Genomic DNA, 23,773 nt, shown 5'->3' on the forward strand with positions numbered 1-23,773 from the left:
GACACCCTCTTCTGGTCTCCACAAACATCAGGTACACATAGTACACAGACTACAGACTACATACAGGCAAAACACTTGTATACATAAAATAAATAATAGTAATAAAAGACTTGACACTCTCAGCCACGTTAGTGGCCCATGCCTTTAATCCTAGCACTAAGGAGTCAGAGGCAGGCAGATCTCTGAGTTCAAGGTCTTTCTGGTCTACTAGTGACAAAAACCAATACTTTTGCCGGGTGGTGGTGGCGCACGTCTTTAATCCCAGCACTTGGGAGGCAGAGGCAGGCGGATCTCTGTGAGTTCGAGGCCAGCCTGGTCTACAAAGGGAGTTCCAGGACAGGCTCCAAAAGCTACAGAGAAACCCTGTCTCAAAAAAAAAAAAAAACCAATACTTTCCACTCTCAGTAGGCCTGGGGGCTGGACAACAGTCGCTTGGCACTAAAGGTAGAGCACATCAGACCTAGATTTGGGAGCAGCTGTTCTTGTCAGAGCCTGCACCAACAGGACTGTGGTTGTAGGGGCCCTGAGCTATGAGCAGGTCACAGGATTCTCGGGAAACTGTAGTGATGAAGTAGGGAAGACGGGAGGATGAGGCAGGGGTCAGGGAAAAGCAGCCTAGGTTTTGACTTGGATGTCCGGGGATATCATCCACTGAGAGCCCCCCATCTGATTTGTATTGATTCACAGTAGTCGAGAAGTACAAAGGGAGCAGGAGTACTTGTTTTGCTGGCCCATGAACTGGCACAAGAATCAGTTTCTAAGTGTCCAGAGCTGGGTTTGAAGTATTCTGGCAGCTTGGAAATCAGAGAGGTACCCTAGGGAGGTGTATGTAGTTTCAATTTTTTAATTTTTTTTTTATTTGTTTGCTTGAGACATAGCACTGGCTGACTTTCACCTTACAGAAACACACCTGCCTTTGCCTCCCAAGTGCTTGGAGGATAGAATAGGCAGGAGCTGGCTCAGGAAGAAGACACAGAGTAGGGCACCAAGCCTGAGTTCCATCCCTAGGAACCCATGTGCTAAAAAAAAAAAAAAAAAAAAAAAAAAAAAAAAAAAAGCAAACAAACAAAAAAAAAACTGATTGTCAAATTGTCTATCCTCTGACCTCCATGTGTGCATATGTAAGTAAATAAATAAATAATGGAATTTTTAAAAAGTTCAGCCCTCATCAGAGTGTGGTTTGGTGGAGCATGCCTTTAATCCATCTCAACACTTGGGAGGCAGAGGCAGGCAGATCTCTATGACTTAGTGTCCAGCCTGGTCTACGTAGTGAGTTACAGGCCACCCAGAAAGATATGGCAACACTCTGTCTGAATTAAGAAAAACAACAACAAAATGCTCATAGTCAGGAGTGTGGCCCAAGGTCTGCGTCTGGAGCTCAGTTGAGAGTTTGAAATCAGGATTGCCACACAAGGTCTGGGGGTCAGAGGTAGATGTGATGGTGTGATCCTGAGAGAATGTTCTGAACTCTGAGTCTGGGGTCAAGGCCGGCGTCAGGATTCTTGTTATGATACACGGTCTGGAGTCAACGGCCTGGAGGGAGCGTGGACAGGATCCGAGTTTGTGAGCACGGCTTGGGGTCGTCCTGGAGTCCTTAGATGCAGCCTTGGACTGCCACCCTCGTCCCGGACCCCAGCGGCGCGGCCTCTAGGGGGCGCTGCCGCCCGCCTGCCCGTCGCCCGCCCGCCCGGCTCGGCCCCTCGGCGGCTCGCTGGCGCTGTGCGCGGCAGGCGGGGCCGGAGGCGGCGGCGGCAGCTCCGGGCGCGGGCGGGCGGGAGGGCGGGTGGTGGTGGTGGCGGCGGCGCCCCGACTGCAGTCCCGGCGGGAGCGGAGCGCGAGCCGGGCCGGGCCCGAGCCGGCGCCATGGGGCGGCGCCGCCTGTGAGCGGGCGACGAGCGGGGACCGGACGGGGCGGCGGCGGCGCCGAGGCCGACAAGCCGCGCGGGCCGGGCCGGGCCGAGCGAGCGGGAGCGGAGCGGAGCCTCGGGCGGCGGGAGGAACAGCGCCGCCGCCGCCAAGATGGCCGACCTGGAGGCGGTGCTGGCCGATGTGAGCTACCTGATGGCCATGGAGAAGAGCAAGGCCACGCCGGCCGCGCGCGCCAGCAAGAAGATCCTGCTTCCAGAGCCCAGGTGAGCCCGCCAGTGTCGGGCCCCACGCGCCGACCCGGGTACCATGCCCCGGGGACCCCTCTCTTCCTGCCGCCCCAGGCCCTGGGGACCCCCTTATTCCAGGGACCCTGTGCTCCAGGGGCCGCACTATCCTGGCTGCCCCAGGCCCGGGGGATCCCCTGCCCCAAGCACCCCACGATCCCGGCTGCCCCAGGATTCGGGGACCCCCTACTCCGGGGACCTTCTGCCCCGGAGACCCACTATCCGGGCCGTCCCAGTACCCGGGGACTTCTCCTGTCCCGGCCGGCACAGGCCCGGTGCCTGCGAGCCCAGAGCGCCCCAACTCCAAGCTCCCCGCCGCGCTCCCCGGGCCGCACTGCCGCTTCCTGTATCTCACTGCGGGGCCTGGTCGCTGTCAGCCCCGGCTCTGCTGCATCCCTCTTTCCCACCCTGGGGGCTGGGCTCTGCCCTCCACCCTCTGTGTCCCCTTCCGGTTGGTTCCTTTCCCCAGGTCTGCCTCTGTTTACTCAGTCTGTTGCCCCTACTCCCAGCACCCCTCTCTTTGGTGTTCCACAGCCCTGTTCACTCCTCTCAGAGTGATTAACAGCACTCTTGTGAGGTTTGTGGAGTGGGGAGCACGAGTCGGAGACTTTTTTGCCTTCTCCTCTGGTGGTGTCACTGCCCTTGCTTAGGTTTGAGAGTGCTCTTTGGAGGACAGTGCATTGGTATGTGTGCCATCCCCAGGGGCTGCGCTTGGGTGAGGCAAGCCCATTCTTCACCCTTTTGTGGTGCCTTGTGGGTACTCTTGACCAGGGGACATCCTATCCTACAGCAACTGGACTGTGCTGCCGCCTCTCCGCAAGACAACTGATGTCATCACACCTGGTATCAAAGTTTAAACTGTTCAGGATGTGGGTGCAGAGTCGGGCAGGATGTGAGAGGTGTAACTTGGGTTTGTCCAGTGTATTGTGGCAGTTAGACTTACCTTCCCATTTGAACTGCACAGAAGACCAGAGACTGAGTGAGACAGGTGTAGTGTTGTGCCCATAGGACAAGGTGTGTGTGTGGTGTGTATGTGAGGGGGCACATCTCACACTTGAATGCTTGAATGGCTTGTGCAGTATCACCCAGGTATTCCATGGTGGCTCCTGGCCTCCACGTTAGGTTTTCAGCTTCTCATTGTATATTTTGTTCACTGCCCGGCCCTGAAAGGTGGCCTCGATGTCCTGCCCCTGGAAGAGCAGATGTGTCTACCCATCAGGGTGCCTTATGGTGGGTGGTAAGGCCAATCCCAGCAGCTTTTCATGCCAGCCCCTTTAGCAGCCAAGAACTGGACCTGACTTTACTGCCGTATTCTTATCACAGGACAGGACGTGGGACAAGTTCTTTTCCTTTCTAGACCTTGATTTTTACCCCTGTGAAATGTGGGCAATGTGAACTAGGCCTCTGGTGGCCCCAGGCGTTGGAGCAGGGTGGGCAGCTTGCAGGGTTGCTGTTGTACATACAGCTCACCATGCCTCCCCCACCCCGCCAGTGGCTGCTCACTGGGTTTCGGATTGACTGAGAATTAAGCCCAGTAGAGGAAAAATTGGTCTGCGTTTTGAAGAGGCCGTTGGGCGCCCCTTTTTTTCTGAGACATTTGCAATCAGATTTCTCAAAACAGGAACTAAACTGAATATCAGCCAGGGCTGTCTAGGGGCAGCAGTTAGGACGAAATGAGTTCAGAAATGACAAAACCTGAAGGGAAGAGAAGGGCGCGGCGTGCAGTTAGCATCTGGGGCACTGCCTAGCCCTCCTGGGCAGCCACAGCCAGGAGAGTCTTGTGCAAGTGTGAGGTCTACAAAGTTTGAGGTGGTGCCTTTTCTAGAACTCTGCATATTTGGATAATCTTTCCCCAGAATGCATTGCTCCCAAAGGGCCCCGCCTTGGGTCGCCTGTGCAGGTGTTTGAGAACCCTGATAAATGAGGGCACCATCAGCTGTCACAGTATACAAGACCCAACCCCTTTGCCAACTGTACCTCTTTCCCTTTACCCTTCGTTTGGTGGCAGTGGTGGTGTGATAGGAATAAGAATGGAGATCTTATTAATTCGTTATTTATTTTGACATCTGTTGTCTCAGTTGATCCAAAAACCAGCGTGTAAAGTTGGCAAGGCCATGCCTGCGTGGACTAGTTGCTCAACAGTACCAGGACGGGGTGAGAATCTGAGCAGAATGGAGGCAGGTTGTGAGTTTTGGGACCCATGACCCCGTAGACATTGGTACAGGGTACCAGAAGTAGCATGTTGTGAAACCAATTGCTCAGTCTGTGAATGGTGAGGAGCCTCTAACTCTAAACACTGGTGTGCGCAGGCCAGGGAGGGACCCTGAGCCAACCAGCAGTGGCCAAGGCCCTCGCCGTGAGAACCTGCCATGCTGGAAAGCTTATGTGACGCACACTGCACATTCTCGAGGCAGACCTCCCTTGCCCTTGAAGGTGGTTATGGTCTTGCCCATTTGCCCAGTATGTCCCAGTTTGCAAAGTGCCTTGTCTTCTCAGCCCTGGTGTGCCGACCCAGCAGGTGGTATTTTCCTCAGTTACTGATCAAGGTCTTGAGGTGTGTCATACAAAAGGTCTGGGATTGGATCACAGATCTTGGAGCCCTAGTCTTCCTGTTTGCTTTGTCTCCTCTACTAACTGATGAGTGGGGTGGGATGGGGGGCACCCCTTGTCTTGAGAGCTGTGGGTCTAAGGTGGTGACCTGAAAGTAGCAGGGGCTTCTGGCACCATCAGCTGTCACAGTATACAAGACCCAACCCCTTTGCCATTTCCTAAAATCGAGAAACAGGCTACCCTGGTGAGGCCACGAGCGCCAATCATATACAGAATCCTACTTCCCCACCATGAAGTCAGGGTTAGGGAAAGAAGCAATGGGGTTCGTTCCTGTGCCAGTGTGCCAATGGGAGTTGTTCTTACTTTGGGGTGGGCCATCTTGGCAGCCTTCTCTGTGGCTGGTGCCCAGGGTTGTGGCTTGGCTGAGCTTGGCATCACAGCTCTTATTTCCCAGGGCTGGGGAATGGGAACTGTTGGGCATAGTGCCACTGTAACTTGGCAAAGGCACCTCCCCTTCTGTCACCTAGAAGATATGGGGAAACAGACCTATTCCCCGACCTTCTCACAGGACGGGGTGCTGTATGGATAGAACATAGGGGTCCTGGCTCCTCACTCCTGCAATACTGGTTCACATGGGCCCCAGGCACACTAATCCTGACTGGGCCTGCCTCAATTTATCTGCTTTGGTAAAATCAGGAGGCTGGTCCTTCACCAGTGACCTCCCAGGGCTGTGGGACTGTGGTCTGGGCCTCGCCCTGCAGAAGCTGTTGCCTCTTTCCCAGCAGCTGCGGCAGTCTTATAATTATCATCATTTGCTTAATATGACCACTGAGGCCCTGTGTAATTAATCTCAGGGCTCCTGCTCGAGGAGCCCTGCCTGGGCGGTCCCAAGAGATGTCCCTGCTCTCCCCAGTGACAGTAGCAGCCCCAGCAGCAGTATGTGGGAGCTGGGTGCCTCTTGCAGCCTTCTGGTTCTCTGGGCTATTTCCTGGTCCCTCCCCCACCATGAGCTTCCTCCGCTGCTGCCCGCCCCTTGCTTGTTTCCCCTGGCTCCTCAGACCCTGCTACTCTTCCTTCTCCGTTTCTTCATTCCTGTTAACTCATTATGGCCAGGACTTCCTGCCTGGATTGGTGGGGGAAGGAGTGCTAAGAAGACTTTTGCTCTTCTTCCTCCCTCGACTTCTCCATCACCAGAGAAAGCCCACTGCTTGCCAGCCTTTATCCTTTTCCAGAACATTCCACTCCAGTAGCAGGGACCCACCCCCTCCTGCCCCTGAAAACAAGATTATCTTTTCTGCAGTCTATCCCTGCGGGCCTTTGAAGCTGCTGCTGCTCCCTGGGAATGGCTCTCTGAGATGCCTTTTCCCATCTGTCCTCCTCTCTGGAGCAAGGCTCTCATGGATTTGCTATTAAGTTGCTCAGCTCTGCTTGCTTCTCCACTGTGCACTCAGTAAATGGATTTGAAGGGAGCATGAGCGTCATAGGTTGGGATCCGTGCACAGGAATCTGGGCTCTGTCAGCCTAGGAATGATTTGTCCTATTAATGCACAGTCCATGCTCGTAGTAAATCCTGGCTTACATCAAGTGTAGGCACACACTCTACAGCAGCTTCTGTGCCCAGGTTGCTGTATAGGGAGCTGAGAGCCCTGGGGGCCCCAGGGAGTTCCAGCTGCCTGCACATGGCTGTTGTTTTAAAGATGTTATGGAATAAACAGCCGAAGCCAGGAGCATGTGATGGTTTTTGAGGAAAGCACAGCTTCCATTATACCTGCTGTTTCTCCCTGGGCCCCTTTTCTACTCCCCACTGGCTCCTAGAGCCATTTCCTCTTTGGGGCAGTTACTCTTAGGTTATTTCAGGCCCACTTCAAACGAGATCCTAAGAGTAAGGCGTTTGGCAACTGCATTTTTCTGTAACGACATCTTGTCTCGCATCACTGCTTACTGAAAAGGGCGGTTTGGGTGATGTAGACATGGGTGTTCGGTGGTAAAATGGGGGTCATTTCTCTGAGGGTGGAAGTTGCCCTAGAATTGGAATGGGGAACAACCCCCTTTCAGGACTGCAGAACAAGGACCTCTAGAATTGTGGGTATTTTTTTTTTTTGGTGATGGTGGTGGCTTTTTTTTTTTTTTTTCTTGAGACAGGGTTTCTCTGTAGCTTTGGAGCCTGTCCTGGAACTAGCTCTTGTAGATCAAGCTGACCTCGAACTCACAGAGATCCGCCTGCCTCTGCCTCCCAAGTGCTGGGATTAAAGGCGTGTGCCACCACCGCCCGGTTTAGAATTGTGTTTTCAGTGAACACTAACCGGATGTCTATGCCTCGTGTCATAGACACATAGGCAGGGTGCCTGTTTATGTATTGTTTGTGATGACTGTAGTGTCTTCCTGAATGTCCTGCAGGAGAACCTGGAAGTCTGGGGCTCACTAAACATTGCCATGGTCAACCACTGTTGTCCTTTATTGGCCAAGGGTTTGCCCAGACATGGTGGCCACAATTGGTCTTCCTTTTTTGGTAACAGCCCCATCCTTGAGCTCTGAAAACATTGTCAGGCCCCAGGGAGAGTCATCAAGAAATATTAATAAGAAGCCCCAGGGATCCTCCTGTTGTTGCCACCTCTCTGCCAGGTTTCCTAGAAAGGTTGCCAGGGAGTGCCTCAGCTGCAACCTCAGCTTGTTAACTGTCCCTACCTGAGTGTGGCAGTTCCCAGTGTGGCTGGCTGAGACCCACCAGCCTGGAGGCCCGTAGCCTCTGCACCAGATTCTTCGGTGGTACAGCATCGCTGTCATATAAACACCAGCACCATGGTGCCAGCCAAGACTTTTTCCTTCCAGTCTGGCAGGCATATCCTAAAGTCCCTGGTGAGGTGGGAGGGAGGCATCAGGAAGAGGCTGGGTACTGCCCTGGTCCTAGAGACCCTCCTCCAGCATCCCCACGGAGGCTGACGGGAGGGTGGAGGAAGCCCTGTTGACACATTCCTCAAAGCCAATTTGGATATTTCCTTTGTCACAGGCCTACAATTGGCCCTATAGACTCCTCTTACTATCGCAATGGGCATGTTTGCCCCAGACTCCTTCCTGTAGGCCCTCCCAGTCCACACAGCTAAGCTCCCTGACCTTGTGTGGGAGCCATCTGTGAGGGTCATGCCTGACGTGTTAGGCCACTATGCCAGAGTGTGGGACCTGCTCTCCTACTGAAGCACGTGGTACCTCTCTTACCAGAATTTCTGCTTAGACACCACTCCCTGCCTGCTGTCCTCTCACCTCAGCCACTGCTGAGAAGGGCACTGCCTTCTTCCTACCCCTCAAACTATGTGAGAGGTGCTAGGAATGGGGATGGGGCTAGGTACATCCCACAACCTGATAGCCACCCTAGCATAAAGCACGTCAGGGCCTAGGTGCCCTCGATCCTTTGGCAGAACTTTAATGGGCTCTAGGGTGGAGTCAAGGGAGTTACTTCACTCTCAGGGTCAGAGGAGCGGCAGCAGCTCTGTTTGGTTCACCTCCTGCCAGTGGCTCTGGCCCATGTTCTGCTCCTAAGAAACTGCCTGGCTATATAGCCCCTTCCTCCAAGTACAGGACAGTGTGGACTCGTTATCTTAGCACAGGATCATGTTCTAGGAGTAGTGTAGGCAGGTAGGGGTTGTGGGGTGCCAGATAATAAAGCTTAGGGCAGCTATGTCCTATTGTCTAGGAGGGAAGGCTAACAATGGGGCAGAAATCCCCCCCCCCAAGATCTTTCAGGCCTTCTGATATGTAGTACAGAAGTGACAGTTCCATTGCCTGGACACTTTTGTTTTACAGAACAGGAAACCAGCAGAGAAGTCCATAATTTCGCTGAGTGAGCATGGTGGCACAAGCTCGAGCACTCTGGAGGCTGAGGCAGGAAGATTGCTAGTTCAAAGCCAGTCTGGGCTACTAGCAGGACCCACATCAGAAAACTAAAGTAGGGCTGGGGAGATGGCTCAGTGGGTAAAGTTTAGACGCCTGGCACCTACAGAAGAGTCAGGCTGGCTTGTGGCTCACTTGTTACCCCAGAACTTGGACAGCAGAGGCAATAGGATTCCTGGGGCAAGGTGGCTAGCTAGCTAGAGCATCTGAGTCACCAGCTCTGGGTTCTGAAAAAGTGTCTGCCTTAGTAAATGAAATGGAGAGTTCCTGAGGGAGACATCTGACAGCAACCTCTGGCTTTTCTAAGTGCGAGCACAGTACCTGCCTCTGCATATACATGGGTCATGTGACCACACATATGTACATGTGCCAAAAAGTAAATAAAACAGCTTGTGACTTGACCTTCAGAGGAAGGTGGGAAGGGCTCTTTGGAACCTGGCCAGGGTGCCCTTTCAGCTGCCAAGGAACAGAGGCTCCAATGTCTCCCACCTAGGAGTAGTAATAAACTCACTGCCCTTCACTCTGTAGCTTGGGCTGACTTAGAACTTACTACATGCAGGCCTTAGCTTCCCAAGTGCTGGGCTTATGAACAGCTGCCACCATGGCCAGCACTTTTTTTTTTTTTTTTTTTTTTGGTTTTTCAAGATAGGATTTCTCTGTGTTTACAGTCCTGTCTATCCTGGAACTCACTCATAGATCAGGCTGGCCTCGAACTCACAGAGATCCGCCTGCCTCTGCCTCCTGAGTGCTGGGATTAAAGGTGTGTGCCACCACCGCCCAGTGTACATTTGATTTTCTTAATGACCCAGAGGGGAACTAGAGAGCCATGTGCCTCTGAATAGGTGGAGATAAAGATGCCACTCAGAACATGTCATATCTCTAGGCACTGCCAGCATCAGGGACCCAGCCAGGAGGCTGCTGCTGCCTCCTATGCAAGCCTACACTTGCTTGTTGGCCAGGAGTTTCGTCCAGTGACACCTTTTCTAACCTGCCAGCTTCCATAGCCTCCAACTCTGTGGGGCTAGACCGGAAACCGAAAACCGCCACGCTAGAGGGCCTTCCATTCAAGGACTCTGCTTGGACCTGGCCTTACATTCGGTTTGGGGAGAGTATCTTATTTAGGAAGACTTTTCCTTTCTTTATAAGGAAGAAAATAAAGTACTTTGGGAAGAATGCTATGGCCATGCCCAGGTGTAGCTTTTGATGGGAGGGACAGTCTTCAGCTGAGATTCTGTTTTCTGCAGGCCCCAGGCCCAGTGAAAAAGCAGAAAGCCCTGCCCTGTTGGTACCCTGGCTGTCTAAGGCAGGGTCTCTTACAAGCGCTGTATCTCGCCTTTGTACACCCATATCAGCTGCTCTGGGCCATACGATGAGAGATAGTGGTGGCAGCTCCCTGACCCGGGCTGAGCATGCCTTCAACCAAATGGTCTGTTTTTCCAGTTCTCAGGAAGCCAGTATAGGGTTGGGAGGGTATCCCAGTGGTACCCAGGGCCCCCATTCCCGGTGCCCTGCCCAGCTCCTGATGAGGTGTCCCCAACAGCTGGGATCTCTGTCATCAGCATCTTCCTGTCCATAAGCCCCACCTGACCCTACCTGATCGTGTCCATCTGCCCCTCCGCTGCATGGAAGATGGATGTGCTGATATTTTCCCCCTTTATTGTTCAGATCTTGTCCTGTCTGTGAACCAAAATGTTCCAGAATGTAAAGATTAGGTGACAAGCAGAGCACCCAGGACTTGGGGTGGTGACAGTCTCACCCTCCTGGGCTATCTGCCAGGTGAGATCCAGGCACCCGGTTTTGCAGGTTTCTGAGCCCCGTGTTCCTGTGCCCTCCTGCCAGGTTTTTCAGGAGTTGCCACTGCCTTGCAGGATCGAGAGATGAGCCTGCTATGTGGAGGGCTGCCTGGTCAGGCTGCCATCTGCAGGCAGAGCGTGGGCGTGTCTCATTTACCTCCACATTTAAGTTTTGTTTATTTGACATAGGGTCTCACACTATTGCCTAGGCTGGCCTCAAACTCACAGAAAACCTCCTGCCTCGGCCTACTGAGTGCTGGGATTTTAGGTGTGAACTACCCAGCTGTACTCCAAGTCTCACAGCTTTTTCTTCAAGCTCCTGTTGTTTGTAAGGTTTGTGTCTGCTCTACCCTGAGTCCTTCTGAGTCTTCGGGGATGAGGAAGTGTTTTGATGGTGGTCCCCAAGAAGAGAGGTTGGACCAGGGCATCTGTAACCTTGGTGCCTCAGCCAGGTACCAGAGAATTATGGTCTTGCTGTCCCAGCTGGAACCAGCTCTGGCAACAGTGTGGGGGTCCTTGAGCTTGGGCAGGAGTTGTGGGCTGGAAATCCAGCGTCACCAAGGCCTGAGCTGGTCATCGGAGCCCTACTTCTGGTCAGAGACAGCCTCTGGTGGAGCTGTGGTGTCTCCCAGCTGGCAAACCCGGGTGTCACAGTTTCAGGATTGGGCCCTGGCAGTTTTGCATAATTCGCTATCTAGAGAGGACTTTCCTGAGGAAGGCCAACAAAGCTAGATCCTGGGAGGGCTGGGCCTTGAGTCTGGTGCCCTGGCACTGCTTTTTCCAGTTCTGCTTTTGACCGGAGCTGTTATCTTTCCAAAAACTTTGAAGTCCACAGTGCAAGGTAGGACCGGCAGACACCCCTCTTACACCATAGCCCAATAGCCTGTGCCACCTCCCCAGCCCCACTTCCTCCTCACCTTATCAGAGTGTCTACCCGGACTTCCTTAGTGACCCAGTGAGGTTCCTGCTCTATCTTGGATCTAGCCTCCTAAGGGCTATACCTTCAGACTGCACCCTAGTTTTGAAATCCCTAGCACCCGAGTTTTGTCCTCCCTTCATGCAGGTTTTTGTTTGTGTTTTTTGTTTTTTGGTGAGTGTGTGATTTTTTTCAAGACAGGGTTTTTCAGTGTATCCTTAGTTGTCCTGGAACTCGCTCTGTAGACCAGACTGGCCTTGAACTCACTGAGATGCCTGCCTCTGCCTCCCAAGTGCTGGGATTAAAGGTGGGTGCCACCACTGCCCAGCCAAGATTTATTTATTTATTTTTTATGTAGATGAGTCCTCTATATACACCTTTATGCAAGAAGAGGGTATCAGATCCCACTAAAGATGGTTGCGAACCACCATGTAGTTACTGGGAATTGAACTCAGGTTCTCTGAAGAGCACCCAGTGCTCTTAACCACCAAGCCATCTTTCTAGCTCATGTAGTTTTTGTTGTACCTTCTTCCCTGACCTGTGGGCCTCTTGTTGCTGGGCCAATTTTTTCCTCACCTGTCTTAACACCCCACCCCCACCTGACCTGAGCTTCACCACCTGATGGCATCCTGTTTGTACTTCAGGAAGCCGGCAAAGGTCCACCATCTCCACACAGCATCTCCCCGCCACCCCGAGCTGATCTGACCACAAGCCCCATTGATATCACAGACAAGGGGTCTGTACCAGGGACACACCTGCCTAGAAGCAGGTGTAGGTTTCACACCATGAACAGTGCCTTGACTCTAGCCTGGGTGACCAGGCCAGCCTATGCTTGACCTGCCAGGGATTCTAGGGGAGGCAGTGCCAGACATGGAGAGCTGGACCGCGGCTGTGAATCCTCAGCAGCCATAGTCTCCTGGGCAGGATCTGCTGGGCTTCACATGTCCGCCAGCCCCTGGCTTCTCATGTGCCCTCAGTTGGGCAGCTATGTGTTCTCTGAAGAGCTAGGCTAGAGGAGGTCAAATGTGAGCAGAGATGGCTGTTGGGGCAGCTTGGCAGGTCCGGCACACCCGTGACCCTGAAGAAAAGGGTAGAGACAATAAGGAGTCCCAAAGTATCAGTGAGACGTCCCTAGGCCGCACAGTGTTGCAGTGAGATCAACAAGATGGGGATGGTGGAGTTTGTCTCGGGAACGTTGGTGACCAGTCCTTCCCCTATGGCCCTAGACAGGAGTCATGTTTTTATCAATGTGCTAGGGACACACAATGATGCTTGGGCTTTTCTTTTTGAAACAGGGTCTCATGTGACCCAGGCTGGTCTTGAACCCCTGATGTTCCTGAGTGCTAGGATGAAGATGGAATACAATATAAACTCATCACTTTAAATTATTCAGCCTGAGAGGTAGAGCACACCTTCAGTCCCAGCACTCAGGAGGCAGAAGCAGGCGGATTTTTAGTAGTTTGAGGCCAGCCTGGTCTACAGAGTGAGTTCCAGGACAGCCAGGACTAAGACAACACAGAGAAACCCTGTCTTGGAAAAAAGAAAAAAGAATTAGAAACTGGGTGTGGTAACACACACTTGTAAACCCAACACTGGAGGATTGCTACACGTTTGAGGCCACCCTTAGTTACACCAGCAAGACTCTGTTTCCCCAAAAGTGAAAAAAGCAAAAAAGTGAAAACAGAATCCAATGTTTTCTGTGAGTGTTCAGTGTATTGTGCTGCCCTCCTCCCAGAGTGTCCTCTCACTCTGAGGGAAATACTACCCCTGGGCTGGTGAGGTGACTCAGCTGGTAAAGCAACCTGAGTTCAACCTCTGGGACCTGACTCCCAAAGCTCTCCTCTGACCTACACCCACAACAAAAAACTCACGGGCCCTTTGGCAGTTTCCCTGAAGTCCCTAGCACCTAAAGTCTATTTTCTGTCAATGAACCTGTCATGGAGTCACGTGGGCTCATACAGATCTGAGTCCTCTCCCTGAGCTTGTGAAGTGCCGCTGCTTCAAGGGTCGCCCATGTGGCAGTGTGTCTCAATGCTCTGTTCCTTCTAATGGCCAAATAGAACAGAGCCACATTTTGTTGATTTGTCCATTATCCAACTAATGGGCAGGTCCTGGCTTTGCCATTTGGCTAAGTTACCAGAGTCAGTGTGTGGCAGTGTGTGACACACTTCTGCAGGCAGTAGGCACAGGCTGCGAGGAGCTGCTGCCCACCGTAACCTTGGGTTCATCTGAGGTGACTTCCATGAACAAAATGAGTGACCAGGCCAGCTGGGGGTCTGGGAGCTCCCTGGGGGGCTTGAAGACACTGAATTGAAGGATGGTTCCTTCAAGCCGGACATGGTGGCACTTACCTGTAATTTTACCACTGGAGAGGCTGAAGCAGGGGCCTCTGTGGGCCCAAGGCCAGCGTGGGCTATAGTGTGATTCTACCTTTTAAAAAAAAAGGCCTCAGAGAAGATGGCTCAGTGGTCAGTGGGTAAAGGTGTTGTTGCCATGCCTGGCAACTCCCATGCCTTCTTCTCTGACCTCTACACAGGCTGGCATGTGTGCACCCCTCACACGCACAATAAATAATGCTTTTGTTTTTTAAAAATGAGTAGTTCCTTGATCCAGGCTTCTGGGCAGGGCCTGTAGCCTCAGGTCTCTGTGGGCCCTGCTTACTGTGCCCTTTTGCCTTCAGTATCCGCAGCGTCATGCAGAAGTACCTAGAGGACCGAGGAGAGGTGACCTTTGAAAAGATCTTCTCACAGAAGTTAGGTAAGTGCAGCCACCTCTCCCAGCCTGAGGTCTCTCCAAGAAGACTCCAGGGTTAGCTTCCTGTCACCCTGTCATATACCCCTGACCCAGGAGGTTTCCCCATTTATTTACCCCTCCCCCCAAGTAAAGAGTGATGACCCTTTGTGCCTCCCAGCCCATGGCTTCTGCCCAGGGAGCCCTGTGGTGGGGGTGGGGGCCCATGAGTCTTCCCCAGGCGCCAGGGAAGTTCCTCCTTTGGGTTTTTTGTTTTTGAGAGTTGCAGCTTCCCCTTGGCGCAGCCACAGCTGCTCTGAGCCGTTGGTGGAACTGACAGGAAGAGGCGGGGCCCTTCCTGTGGTGCCTGTAGAGCTGTGGTTGGCCCCGCCCCCACCCGAGCCACTCTCCCACCCCCCTAGTCCCTAAGTGAGCAACGTGCCTTGGAGCTGGTCCCTCCGTCCTTCCTCTGGTGTGTGGCGTATACCCTCGTCTTGGAAGTATGCCGCCCACCCCATGTCCCAGCCCAGGGAAAGCTTGGGGTCCTATCCCAGGAAGCCTCTAGTCACACAGGGGACAGAGTTGGGCTTTCTGAGGCTGGGATCTCAGTGTGGAACTGTGGGTGGCCTGGAAGGATCAGGCATTGGGGGTCAATCTCCTGCTGTTCAAATCTGATTAATGGAACCCTGAGCCCAGTTGCCCGTGCAGACAGGGTAGACCTGAGTCAGTGATGTCAGCAAGCACACTCTCCTCATAGCCTTGTTCACAAGTCCTCATTAAAGGATCAGGCTAACCGTAGGAGAAAAGATGGCTGGTAGGTACTATCAGAGACACCTGGAATTAGAGGCCATTAACAACACTAGGCGACCAATGCGCTTTAAAGGAACATAGAAAGTCACCCAGCACAATTCAGGCATCCCAGCGGTGAGGTGGTGGTGCATATCTTTAATCCCAGCACTCAGGAGGCAGGAGGATCTCTGAGTTCGAGGCCAGCCTGGGCTACAGAGAGAGTTACAGGACAGCCAGGGCTGCACTAAGAAACCCTATCTTGGAAAACAAACAAACAGAAGAAGAGCCTCCCTATATCTCCGTACCCCATAGTAGGCAGTACCACGCTGGGGGTGGAGGTGTCTGTCAGGGCATGAGATGCAGAGCCAGCACACCCCGCTCCTCTTAACTTGCCACAGTACCCGTGTTTTCCAACCATCATCTCCAGAGGCAGATTCTGGGGATAGTGTAGAAATACAGCCTCGGTGCTCAGATTGCTTATACTCTTCCTGAGTGAGGTACAGCCCATCTCTCCTGCTGCCTTTGCTAGTTCTGTCTAGGAATGCCCATGGTGATGAGAAGGCCCTTAGAGGAGGGTGTGCATGGCTCAGCATGACCAAGCCTGATTGCTTTCAGGGTACCTGCTTTTCCGAGACTTCTGCCTGAACCACCTGGAAGAGGCCAAACCCTTGGTGGAGTTCTATGAAGAGGTACGACGTCAAGGTCTGCTGAGAGAGGTGCTTGGGTGCCTTCGCTGAGTCTGTGAGGCACTTGGGATCTAGCCCCGTTCCCTGGCCACAGACCATCTATGGCTGTGCCTTCCAGATCAAGAAATATGAGAAGCTGGAGACAGAGGAGGAGCGTGTGGTCCGTAGCCGGGAGATCTTTGACTCCTACATCATGAAAGAACTGCTGGCCTGCTCACATGTGAGTGTCCTAGTCAGCTGCCCTTGGGTGCCAGCTCATATACTGGCCCCCAGCAACCTGGGGTTGGAAGGGAAGAAAGGGCCTTGTATGGGATGTACAGCTGCCTCTGTCCTCTCCAGCCCTTTTCAAAGAATGCTACCGAGCATGTCCAGGGCCACCTGGTGAAGAAGCAGGTGCCTCCAGATCTCTTCCAGGTACGTGCTGGGCTCCTTTTCTCATGGCCCCACCCTCCCCAGGTGAGGTCCTCCTGCCTTAGCCAGCTGGGGTCCTGAAGCCTGGGGCTGGATGCAGAACCGGGGTCACCAGGGGCTAATAGATTTGGTCACCAACTCCCAGCTCCCTCCCCACAGCCATACATTGAGGAGATTTGTCAGAACCTCCGAGGGGATGTGTTCCAGAAGTTCATTGAGAGGTGAGTAGGGGAGAAGAGGGAGAAGAGGGTCTGAGCAGGACAAGCGGCAGCTTCTCTGGCTCTGCACTGGCAGGTGCCAGGTCTGTTCATACTCCATCAAAGGAGCTTGTGGGCGGTCACACAGATTCTTTGTCCTCTTCTCTCACCCTCTTTCTGGAATCACCTTGCTGGTCTCCCTGTTCTGTGGAGTGTCAGGGTCTAGGCAGGGCTAGGCCTGAAATACACATTGCCTTTTGTGGCTCGAACCTCCAGAGCCTAGGCAGAATGCTAGGAGCAGCATTTGCAGTCATGGCTACCTAGCCATAGAAGGGGTGGGGTAGCTGAGAGGGTGAGTTCACTGGAAATGAGCTTTTGTGTGAGTAGTTGCTGTGCCCTGGTGGAGGTCTGACTGGAGGCTATCTCTCTGATCCCAGTAGGCCACCATGGCTCAGCTAGTGAGGGTGTGTGGCCTGAGCTGACCACAGGCTCAGGGTGTCTCCATGTCTACTTGCCAGGGCTCTGGGAGGGCAGTGGGTGGGACAGGCTCTAATGGCCTCTCAATACCTTGAAGTTTGCCTAAGTGTGTATCCCCTTCTTTCCCAGTGACAAGTTCACACGGTTTTGCCAGTGGAAGAATGTAGAGCTCAACATCCACGTGAGTAGGCCGAGGGTGCTGGCATGCCGGAGGACCATGGGGAAATGCAGTGGCCAGGGCTCTGCCATCAGCCTCACCATGGTGGCTCTGGACGGGAGGGGGCCAATGTTAGATCCCAGTGGGGGCAGCTGGAGAAAGATGTGTGGCCAGATCTCAAGAGTAGGGAATCCTAGTACCAGGGCCTGTCCCTGCTGCCCATATACCTCTGCTGTGGTGCTGGGCCCAGGAGGCCTGCAGTGACTTCAGCTGTTGCCACCCTGCAGCTGACCATGAACGACTTCAGTGTGCATCGCATCATCGGGCGTGGGGGCTTCGGTGAGGTCTATGGGTGCCGGAAAGCAGACACAGGCAAGATGTGAGCACCCTGATCAGTTGGCACTGGGTGGGGTGCCTGAGGGAGGAGTCAGGCTGCTAGAGGTACCATGAGGGACTGGGACCTTCTAGGGAAGAGCTGTTACGGGGATCAGTGTCCCAAGCTTACTGTCCCTGAATGCTGAATGTTCAGTCTCTGCCTAGAACCATACCTTATCCCCTGCTGCCACTGTCCCTCCTTCCTGTCTTCCTTTGGCAATTCTGTCTCCTTCAGGCTCCTCAGAGACTAATTTGCCAGCACCTTTTGCCCTCTCTAAAGCATTGGCTGTGTCACGTGTTTGTCCTGCATCTGGTCTTCATCAGCAGCCTGCTGAGGCAGCCTGGGGCTCTGCCCTGCAGGGGGTGCTGACACAGCTGACCTCCTACTCCATCATAGGTATGCCATGAAGTGTCTGGACAAGAAACGCATCAAGATGAAGCAGGGAGAGACCCTGGCTCTGAACGAGCGGATCATGCTTTCCCTCGTCAGCACCGGGGTGAGCTGGGAGGCCGAGCGGGCCCCCATAGTGACCTCTGAGCAAGCCTCAGCTGGCCTTTGCTCACCTTCCCCTCCCTCCTAGGACTGCCCCTTCATCGTGTGCATGTCGTATGCATTCCACACACCAGACAAGCTCAGCTTCATCCTGGATCTCATGAATGGTGAGCCCAGGACCAGCCCTAGGGGGTGGACCTAGGGCTGGACCTGGGCAGGAAGCTGAGTCTCACCTGGAGGGCTGCCCCTCAGGTGGGGACCTGCACTACCACCTGTCTCAGCACGGAGTCTTCTCCGAGGCCGACATGCGCTTCTACGCGGCTGAGATCATCCTGGGTCTTGAACACATGCACAATCGTTTTGTAGTCTACAGGGACCTAAAGGTAAGGGCTCACCACCCATCCTTCCCTCTAGGTCTGTGACAAGGTTAGCTTGTCTCCTTGCCTTGCCCTCCTCCCTCCCTGCCTGAACCACTTTCTGAATTCACTAGTGATTGGGGAAGGGAGTGGCGTGTCCTACCTGGGGCCTTTCCCAGAAACCTGTAGTTCCCTCCAGTGAAGGCCCAAGCTGGCCTCCTCCTGGCCGAGCAGCTCACTGGGCTTTCCTTCACAGCCAGCCAACATTCTCCTGGATGAGCATGGCCATGTGAGAATCTCGGACTTGGGCCTAGCCTGTGACTTCTCCAAGAAGAAGCCCCATGCCAGTGTGTGAGTGCCCAGACCATTCCTTCCCTTCCCGAACCTCCTCCCCTTCGCTTACAACCTATACTCCCACAGGGGCACACACGGGTACATGGCCCCCGAAGTCCTGCAGAAGGGTGTGGCCTACGACAGCAGTGCCGACTGGTTCTCCCTGGGTTGCATGCTTTTCAAGTTGTTGCGGGGGTGAGTAGGCTATCCCAGGTGGGCAAGTAGGGTGAGGCCCTGAGACCCTGTTCACCAGTCCAGATAGGAGGCAGGGAGGGGAGCCCTCCGTGGCCTGGGTATGAGGGGTGGAGCCCCTCACTTCTCACAAACCTCCTCATGTAATCTATCCCAGTTTTCCCATTCTTGTTCTTTGACGTTGGTCTTTGACCTCTTGTCCAGACACAGCCCCTTTCGGCAGCACAAGACCAAAGACAAGCATGAGATTGACCGCATGACATTGACAATGGTGAGTGTAGGGTACTGGTAAGGGCCACAGTGGTGCCAGCACAGCTCCTGAGCCAGTGATCCCTTCCCTAACCCTGGAGCCTCTGGCCTCCTTTGTGCTGCCAAAGCTCACACTTGCTGGGGACCAGCAGGAGGCTGGGCTTTACCTCCTCCTGCTGCTGGCTTCTACCCCTCCCCCAGAGCCGAGGGCTCTTCCTGGGCTCCTGTTGACATCTTCCCCCTCTTCCTCCTGGAAGGCTGTTGAGCTGCCTGACTCTTTCTCCCCTGAACTCCGGTCCCTGCTGGAAGGTTTGCTGCAGAGGGATGTTAATCGGCGGTTAGGCTGTCTCGGCCGTGGGTGAGTGTCGTGCTGCAGGCTGCTGGGCCTCTGGCTATACCCCCTAGAACAGTGGTTGTGTTTCCTCCTTTGAACTCCTCCATGGTCTCAACCTTGTGAAGTGCTCACAAGGGAGGTCATGGCCCACACTATCCAGTATCCTCAAAGTGGCAGGGCTGGCTGGGTGTGTCACTTTTGGAACCAACTGAGAAACAGCTTTCAGAAGGCCCAGGAGAGTCTTTGTAGTGAGGTGATGATAACCATAATTATAATAGTTTTTTGTTTTGTTTTTGAATGAGGTGGGGCTTATTTTTCAAGATGAGGCCTCAAGTAGCTAAGACTCCCCTTAACTCTGTATCTGAAGCTGGCCTTGAACTCCTCATCTTCCTGTTTCCACTTCCTCAGTGCTGAGATTAGAGGTGTGTGGCACCACACCCAGCTTAAGAGCAGCTTTTTATGTCTGCTGGGATATTGGTTAATTGCCAGGCAAAGTGGTGCTAGTACCCACACCAGCCCAGGATGTGGGAACTGTGTCTCCCATTTCAAGATGAACTAACGGACTGTGAGTTATGGAACTCACTTAAGATCTGAGTCAAGCCTGAGCTAATGACCTCACAGTCTGGACCTAGCCCAGCTTGTGAGGTGCAGAGCCCAGGTGACAGGTATATCTCTCCACAGGGCTCAGGAGGTAAAAGAAAGCCCCTTTTTCCGCTCACTGGACTGGCAGATGGTCTTTTTACAGAAGGTAGGAGCCTTTCCAGGGGAAGGATGGGGAACCCCATGGCCTCCCACCCCAGCTGATGCCCAACCCTTGCTCTTTGCAGTACCCACCCCCACTGATCCCCCCACGTGGGGAGGTGAATGCAGCTGATGCTTTTGACATTGGCTCCTTTGATGAAGAGGACACAAAAGGGATCAAGGTACTGCACCATGCCCGGCCCTGAACCCTGAGCCTGGCCTGCTCTGGGTGGCCCTTGCCCCTCCTCGGTCCCTATGAGACACTGTGGCAGCCCTGTGGGTTCCTCAACCCCCAACCTCCCTGGGGACAGTGGTCACATGAGGCATCCCTGACTTAGGGCCCTATGCAGGCCTGTGACTGACAATATCCTGGCATCCTTTGTCTACCCACGTTTCCCTGCCATATCCACCTGGTGAAGTTACTGGACAGTGACCAGGAACTGTACCGCAACTTCCCTCTCACCATCTCGGAGCGGTGGCAGCAGGAGGTGGCAGAGACTGTTTTTGACACCATCAATACTGAAACAGATCGGCTGGAGGCACGAAAGAAAGCCAAAAACAAACAGCTGGGCCATGAGGAGGGTGAGGACTTCTGACCATGGGGGACACCAGGCCTGTTGGCACATTGTAGAAATGAAAAGTGGGCTCTGCTAAGAAACTGACCAAGACCACAGCCAGAAAGGGGGTGGGGTGGGATGCTGAGCCTACATCCCATCTCTTGTGCAGACTATGCCCTGGGTAAGGACTGCATCATGCATGGCTACATGTCCAAGATGGGCAATCCCTTCCTGACCCAGTGGCAGCGGCGGTACTTCTACCTGTTCCCCAACCGACTTGAGTGGCGGGGTGAAGGCGAGGCTCCGGTAAGAAGGGGCACTGATGAGGGCACAGGGTAGATTCCAGGGCCTGTCTCTCTCTCTCTCTCTCTTTCTCTTTTGAGACAGGGTTTCTCTGTGCAGTAGCTCTAGCTGCCTAGCTATCCTGGAACTAGCTATCCTGGAACTAGACCAGGCTGGTCTTGAACTCACAGAGATCCTCCTGCCTCTGCTTTCTAAGTGCTGGATTCAAGGCGTGCACCACAACCACCGGGCCCCCCCCAGGGCCTTTCTTCACAGCCTATTCTGCCCCTCCCATCCTGCAGCAGAGCCTCCTGACCATGGAAGAGATCCAGTCAGTGGAAGAGACACAGATCAAGGAGCGCAAGTGTCTCCTGCTGAAGATCCGCGGTGGCAAGCAGTTTGTCCTGCAGTGTGACGTAAGTGGGGCCTGGTGCGGGTGCAGGTGGGCGGGTGCCTGTCCGGCAGAGGCTGATGGAGCCTGAACATGCACAGAGTGATCCTGAGCTGGTACAATGGAAAAAAGAGCTGCGTGATGCCTACCGCGAGGCCCAGCAGCTGGTGCAGCGAGTGCCCAAGATGAAGAACAAGCCACGCTCACCTGTGGTGGAACTGAGCAAAGTGCCACTGATCCAGCGTGGCAGTGCCAACGGCCTCTGACCCACCTATCTGCTGCCCGCCTGCCCACCCGCCTTTTATAAACCTCTAATTTATTTTGTTGAATTTTTATTATTTGTTTTCCCGCAAAGCGGAAAAGGTTTTATTTTGTAATTATTGTGATTTCCTGTGGCCCCAGCCTGGCCCAGCCCCCAGGGAGGGGTCCGCTTGCCTCGGCTCCTGCTGCCACCAACCCAGCCACTGCCTAACACCCCTCCCTGACTCCTCTCCTGCCCCCTCCCCTGGGTCCTCGCTCTCAGTGTCTTCCTGTAGGGAAGAGGAGCAACCCTCAGCAGCCCTCTTGCACCTCCATGGGGTGAAGCCACACTTGGTAGTGGGCCACTTCAGGCTCTGTGGGCTGTGGTCAGCCTGTGGCACCACTGGGTGGCCCAGCACCCCCACCCTAGGAAGGAAGGTGCAACTTAGGGATACTACTTGAACTTTCCAATCACAGCGCACGTGCCACAGAGGGACAGACCCCCTGCTGTTCTGCCCTCTCGCCACTGGTGACAGAAGGCCCTTGTCTCCCCAGACCTGGAGGTCTCCACATGACTGGCTTCTAGGTCCTTGTTCAGGAAAAGCCTCTGTGTCACTACTGCCCCTTCTCCCCTTTCATGGACACTAGGGCTGGGTCAGAAGGCTGGCATTGGCAGTGGCTGCTGCTGGCCTCTGTGCAAGTCCCCTCTTCTTCCCATTGCGTGCCCAGACTCAGGAGCACAGAAAAGGCAATTGTGGATTGGGCCACACTGGCCTAGCTTGAACCTAGGCCCCCAGCCCTGGGCTGGGTGAGGCTCACCTGCCCAGGACCACAGTGGGACATCTTGGGCAGGTGGGTGGCACAGCATAGGAGCCCAGCTGGGGCCAGTCCTCCTTGTCCTGGCTGGTCAGTGTGTCCCCACCCACACTGTCCAGCCCCCTAGCCTACGTCCTGTCAGTGCCACCGCCCACAGATGCCACCTTGCCCACCGCATGCCCCCTTGTACCAGTCGCGCAGCCGTGTGTGGTGTCGCGCCCTCTCCCCTGGGGCTGGGTCAGCGCACCTCCTCCTCTTGTCTACTCACTCCCGGGGCGTTTCTTTGCCGATTTTTGAATGTGATTTTAAAGAGTGGAAATGAGACTATGCGTTTTTATAAAAAATGGTGCCTGATTCCTCACTGTCTGGTTCTTTGTGCTGGTGATCACTTTTCAGTCCCTTCTGTCTGGGGCCTGAGAGGGGAGGAACTTAGTAACCCATCCTTCCCTCTCTGGAGGAGTGGGTTCTTCTGCTCACTTCCCAAGTAAGCAGGAATGGTCCATGGTCCAAAACAGCTGTCATGTTTGGAATGGCTGGGGACATACTGACCTTATCAAGTTCCCCTATATGTCAACCCCCCATGCCCTCTCAGCGCATGTGTTTCTTATCCACACTGGCTGTGTCTGCCATTGGCCTCACTGTGCAACCTTTACTGGGGTCACTGGGCTTGAGGGATACCCCAACTTCAAGCTATCTCCTAAGAATGAACTTCTTTATCCTGTTTCCTTGCTCCAGCTCTTTGGAGCTGGTGACAGAACATGTAAGCACCATTGCCTGCTCTGTCCAGTGTAGGGTGGGGTGCACAGAGGAGGAGATAGTTCTAGGGAAGATACTGTGTGGTTTTGGGTTATGGCATTTGAGGTGGGCCTCCAGCATCAGAGTGGTCATTGGTGGAGATGTTTTCTTTCTTTCTTTCTTTTTTTTTTTTTTTTGGTTTTTCGAGACAAGGTTTCTCTGTGGCTTTTGGAGCCTGTCCTGGAACTAGCTCTTGTAGACCAAGCTGGTCTCGAACTCACAGAGATCCGCCTGCCTCTGCCTCCCAAGTGCTGGGATTAAAGACGTATGCCACCATCACCCAGCTTGTGGAGATGTTTCTTTTTTTTTTTTTTTTTTTTTTTGGTTTTTCGAGACAGGGTTTCTCTGTGGTTTTGGAGCCTGTCCTGGAACTAGCTCTTGTAGACCAGGCTGGTCTCGAACTCACAGAGATTCGCCTGCCTCTGCCTCCCGAGTGCTGGGATTAAAGGCGTGCGCCACCACCGCCCGGTGTGGAGATGTTTCTAAGACCAGAAAAGGTCAGGCACTTATGAGTGTCTCAGTCAGCAAACACAAAGGAAGGAACCAGGCATTGGGGCCCTGAAAGGCCAGCACAGACCCAGAATATTCAGTGACTGTATCCTGGATATATGAACAGACTGAGGAGCTAAAGTTGCTTAGCTCCTGGTGGTTAGCAGAGGCTAGTCTCAAACTCACTATATAGCCAAGGATGTCCTTGAACTCCTCATCCTTCTGCCTCCACTTCCCAAGTACTGGGATTACAAGTGTCTGCTCCCAGTAATGGCTGGCTAGTTCTCAAGTTTCAGGCAGGCTGAGTTCATGAGAACTGATCTGGTCACTGTGAGAAGGAGACAAGGTTAGCGCTCTTATCCAGGGAAGATGGTCTTGTAATGCTG

The 23,773-nt window shown here is 53.8% G+C and overlaps 1 protein-coding gene across 1 annotated transcript; it reads left to right on the plus strand.

The window, feature by feature from the left end:
- The first annotated feature begins 1,792 nt into the window (after positions 1–1,792).
- Positions 1,793–22,454, plus strand: Grk2 (G protein-coupled receptor kinase 2). Its single transcript, XM_057778669.1, has 21 exons — positions 1,793–2,132; positions 13,978–14,054; positions 15,432–15,505; positions 15,621–15,722; positions 15,842–15,916; positions 16,073–16,134; positions 16,717–16,768; positions 17,032–17,123; positions 17,517–17,616; positions 17,701–17,779; positions 17,865–17,995; positions 18,225–18,319; positions 18,389–18,496; positions 18,698–18,764; positions 19,000–19,100; positions 19,758–19,824; positions 19,904–19,999; positions 20,237–20,399; positions 20,544–20,680; positions 20,959–21,072; positions 21,149–22,454. Exons 1-21 carry the CDS (start codon positions 2,020–2,022, stop codon positions 21,311–21,313), a joined length of 2,070 nt encoding a protein of 689 aa, XP_057634652.1. The 5' UTR covers positions 1,793–2,019; the 3' UTR covers positions 21,314–22,454.
- The last annotated feature ends 1,319 nt before the right edge of the window (positions 22,455–23,773 follow it).

This window comes from Chionomys nivalis, chromosome 8, assembly GCF_950005125.1.
Source record: "Chionomys nivalis chromosome 8, mChiNiv1.1, whole genome shotgun sequence".
NCBI lineage: Eukaryota > Metazoa > Chordata > Mammalia > Rodentia > Cricetidae > Chionomys > Chionomys nivalis.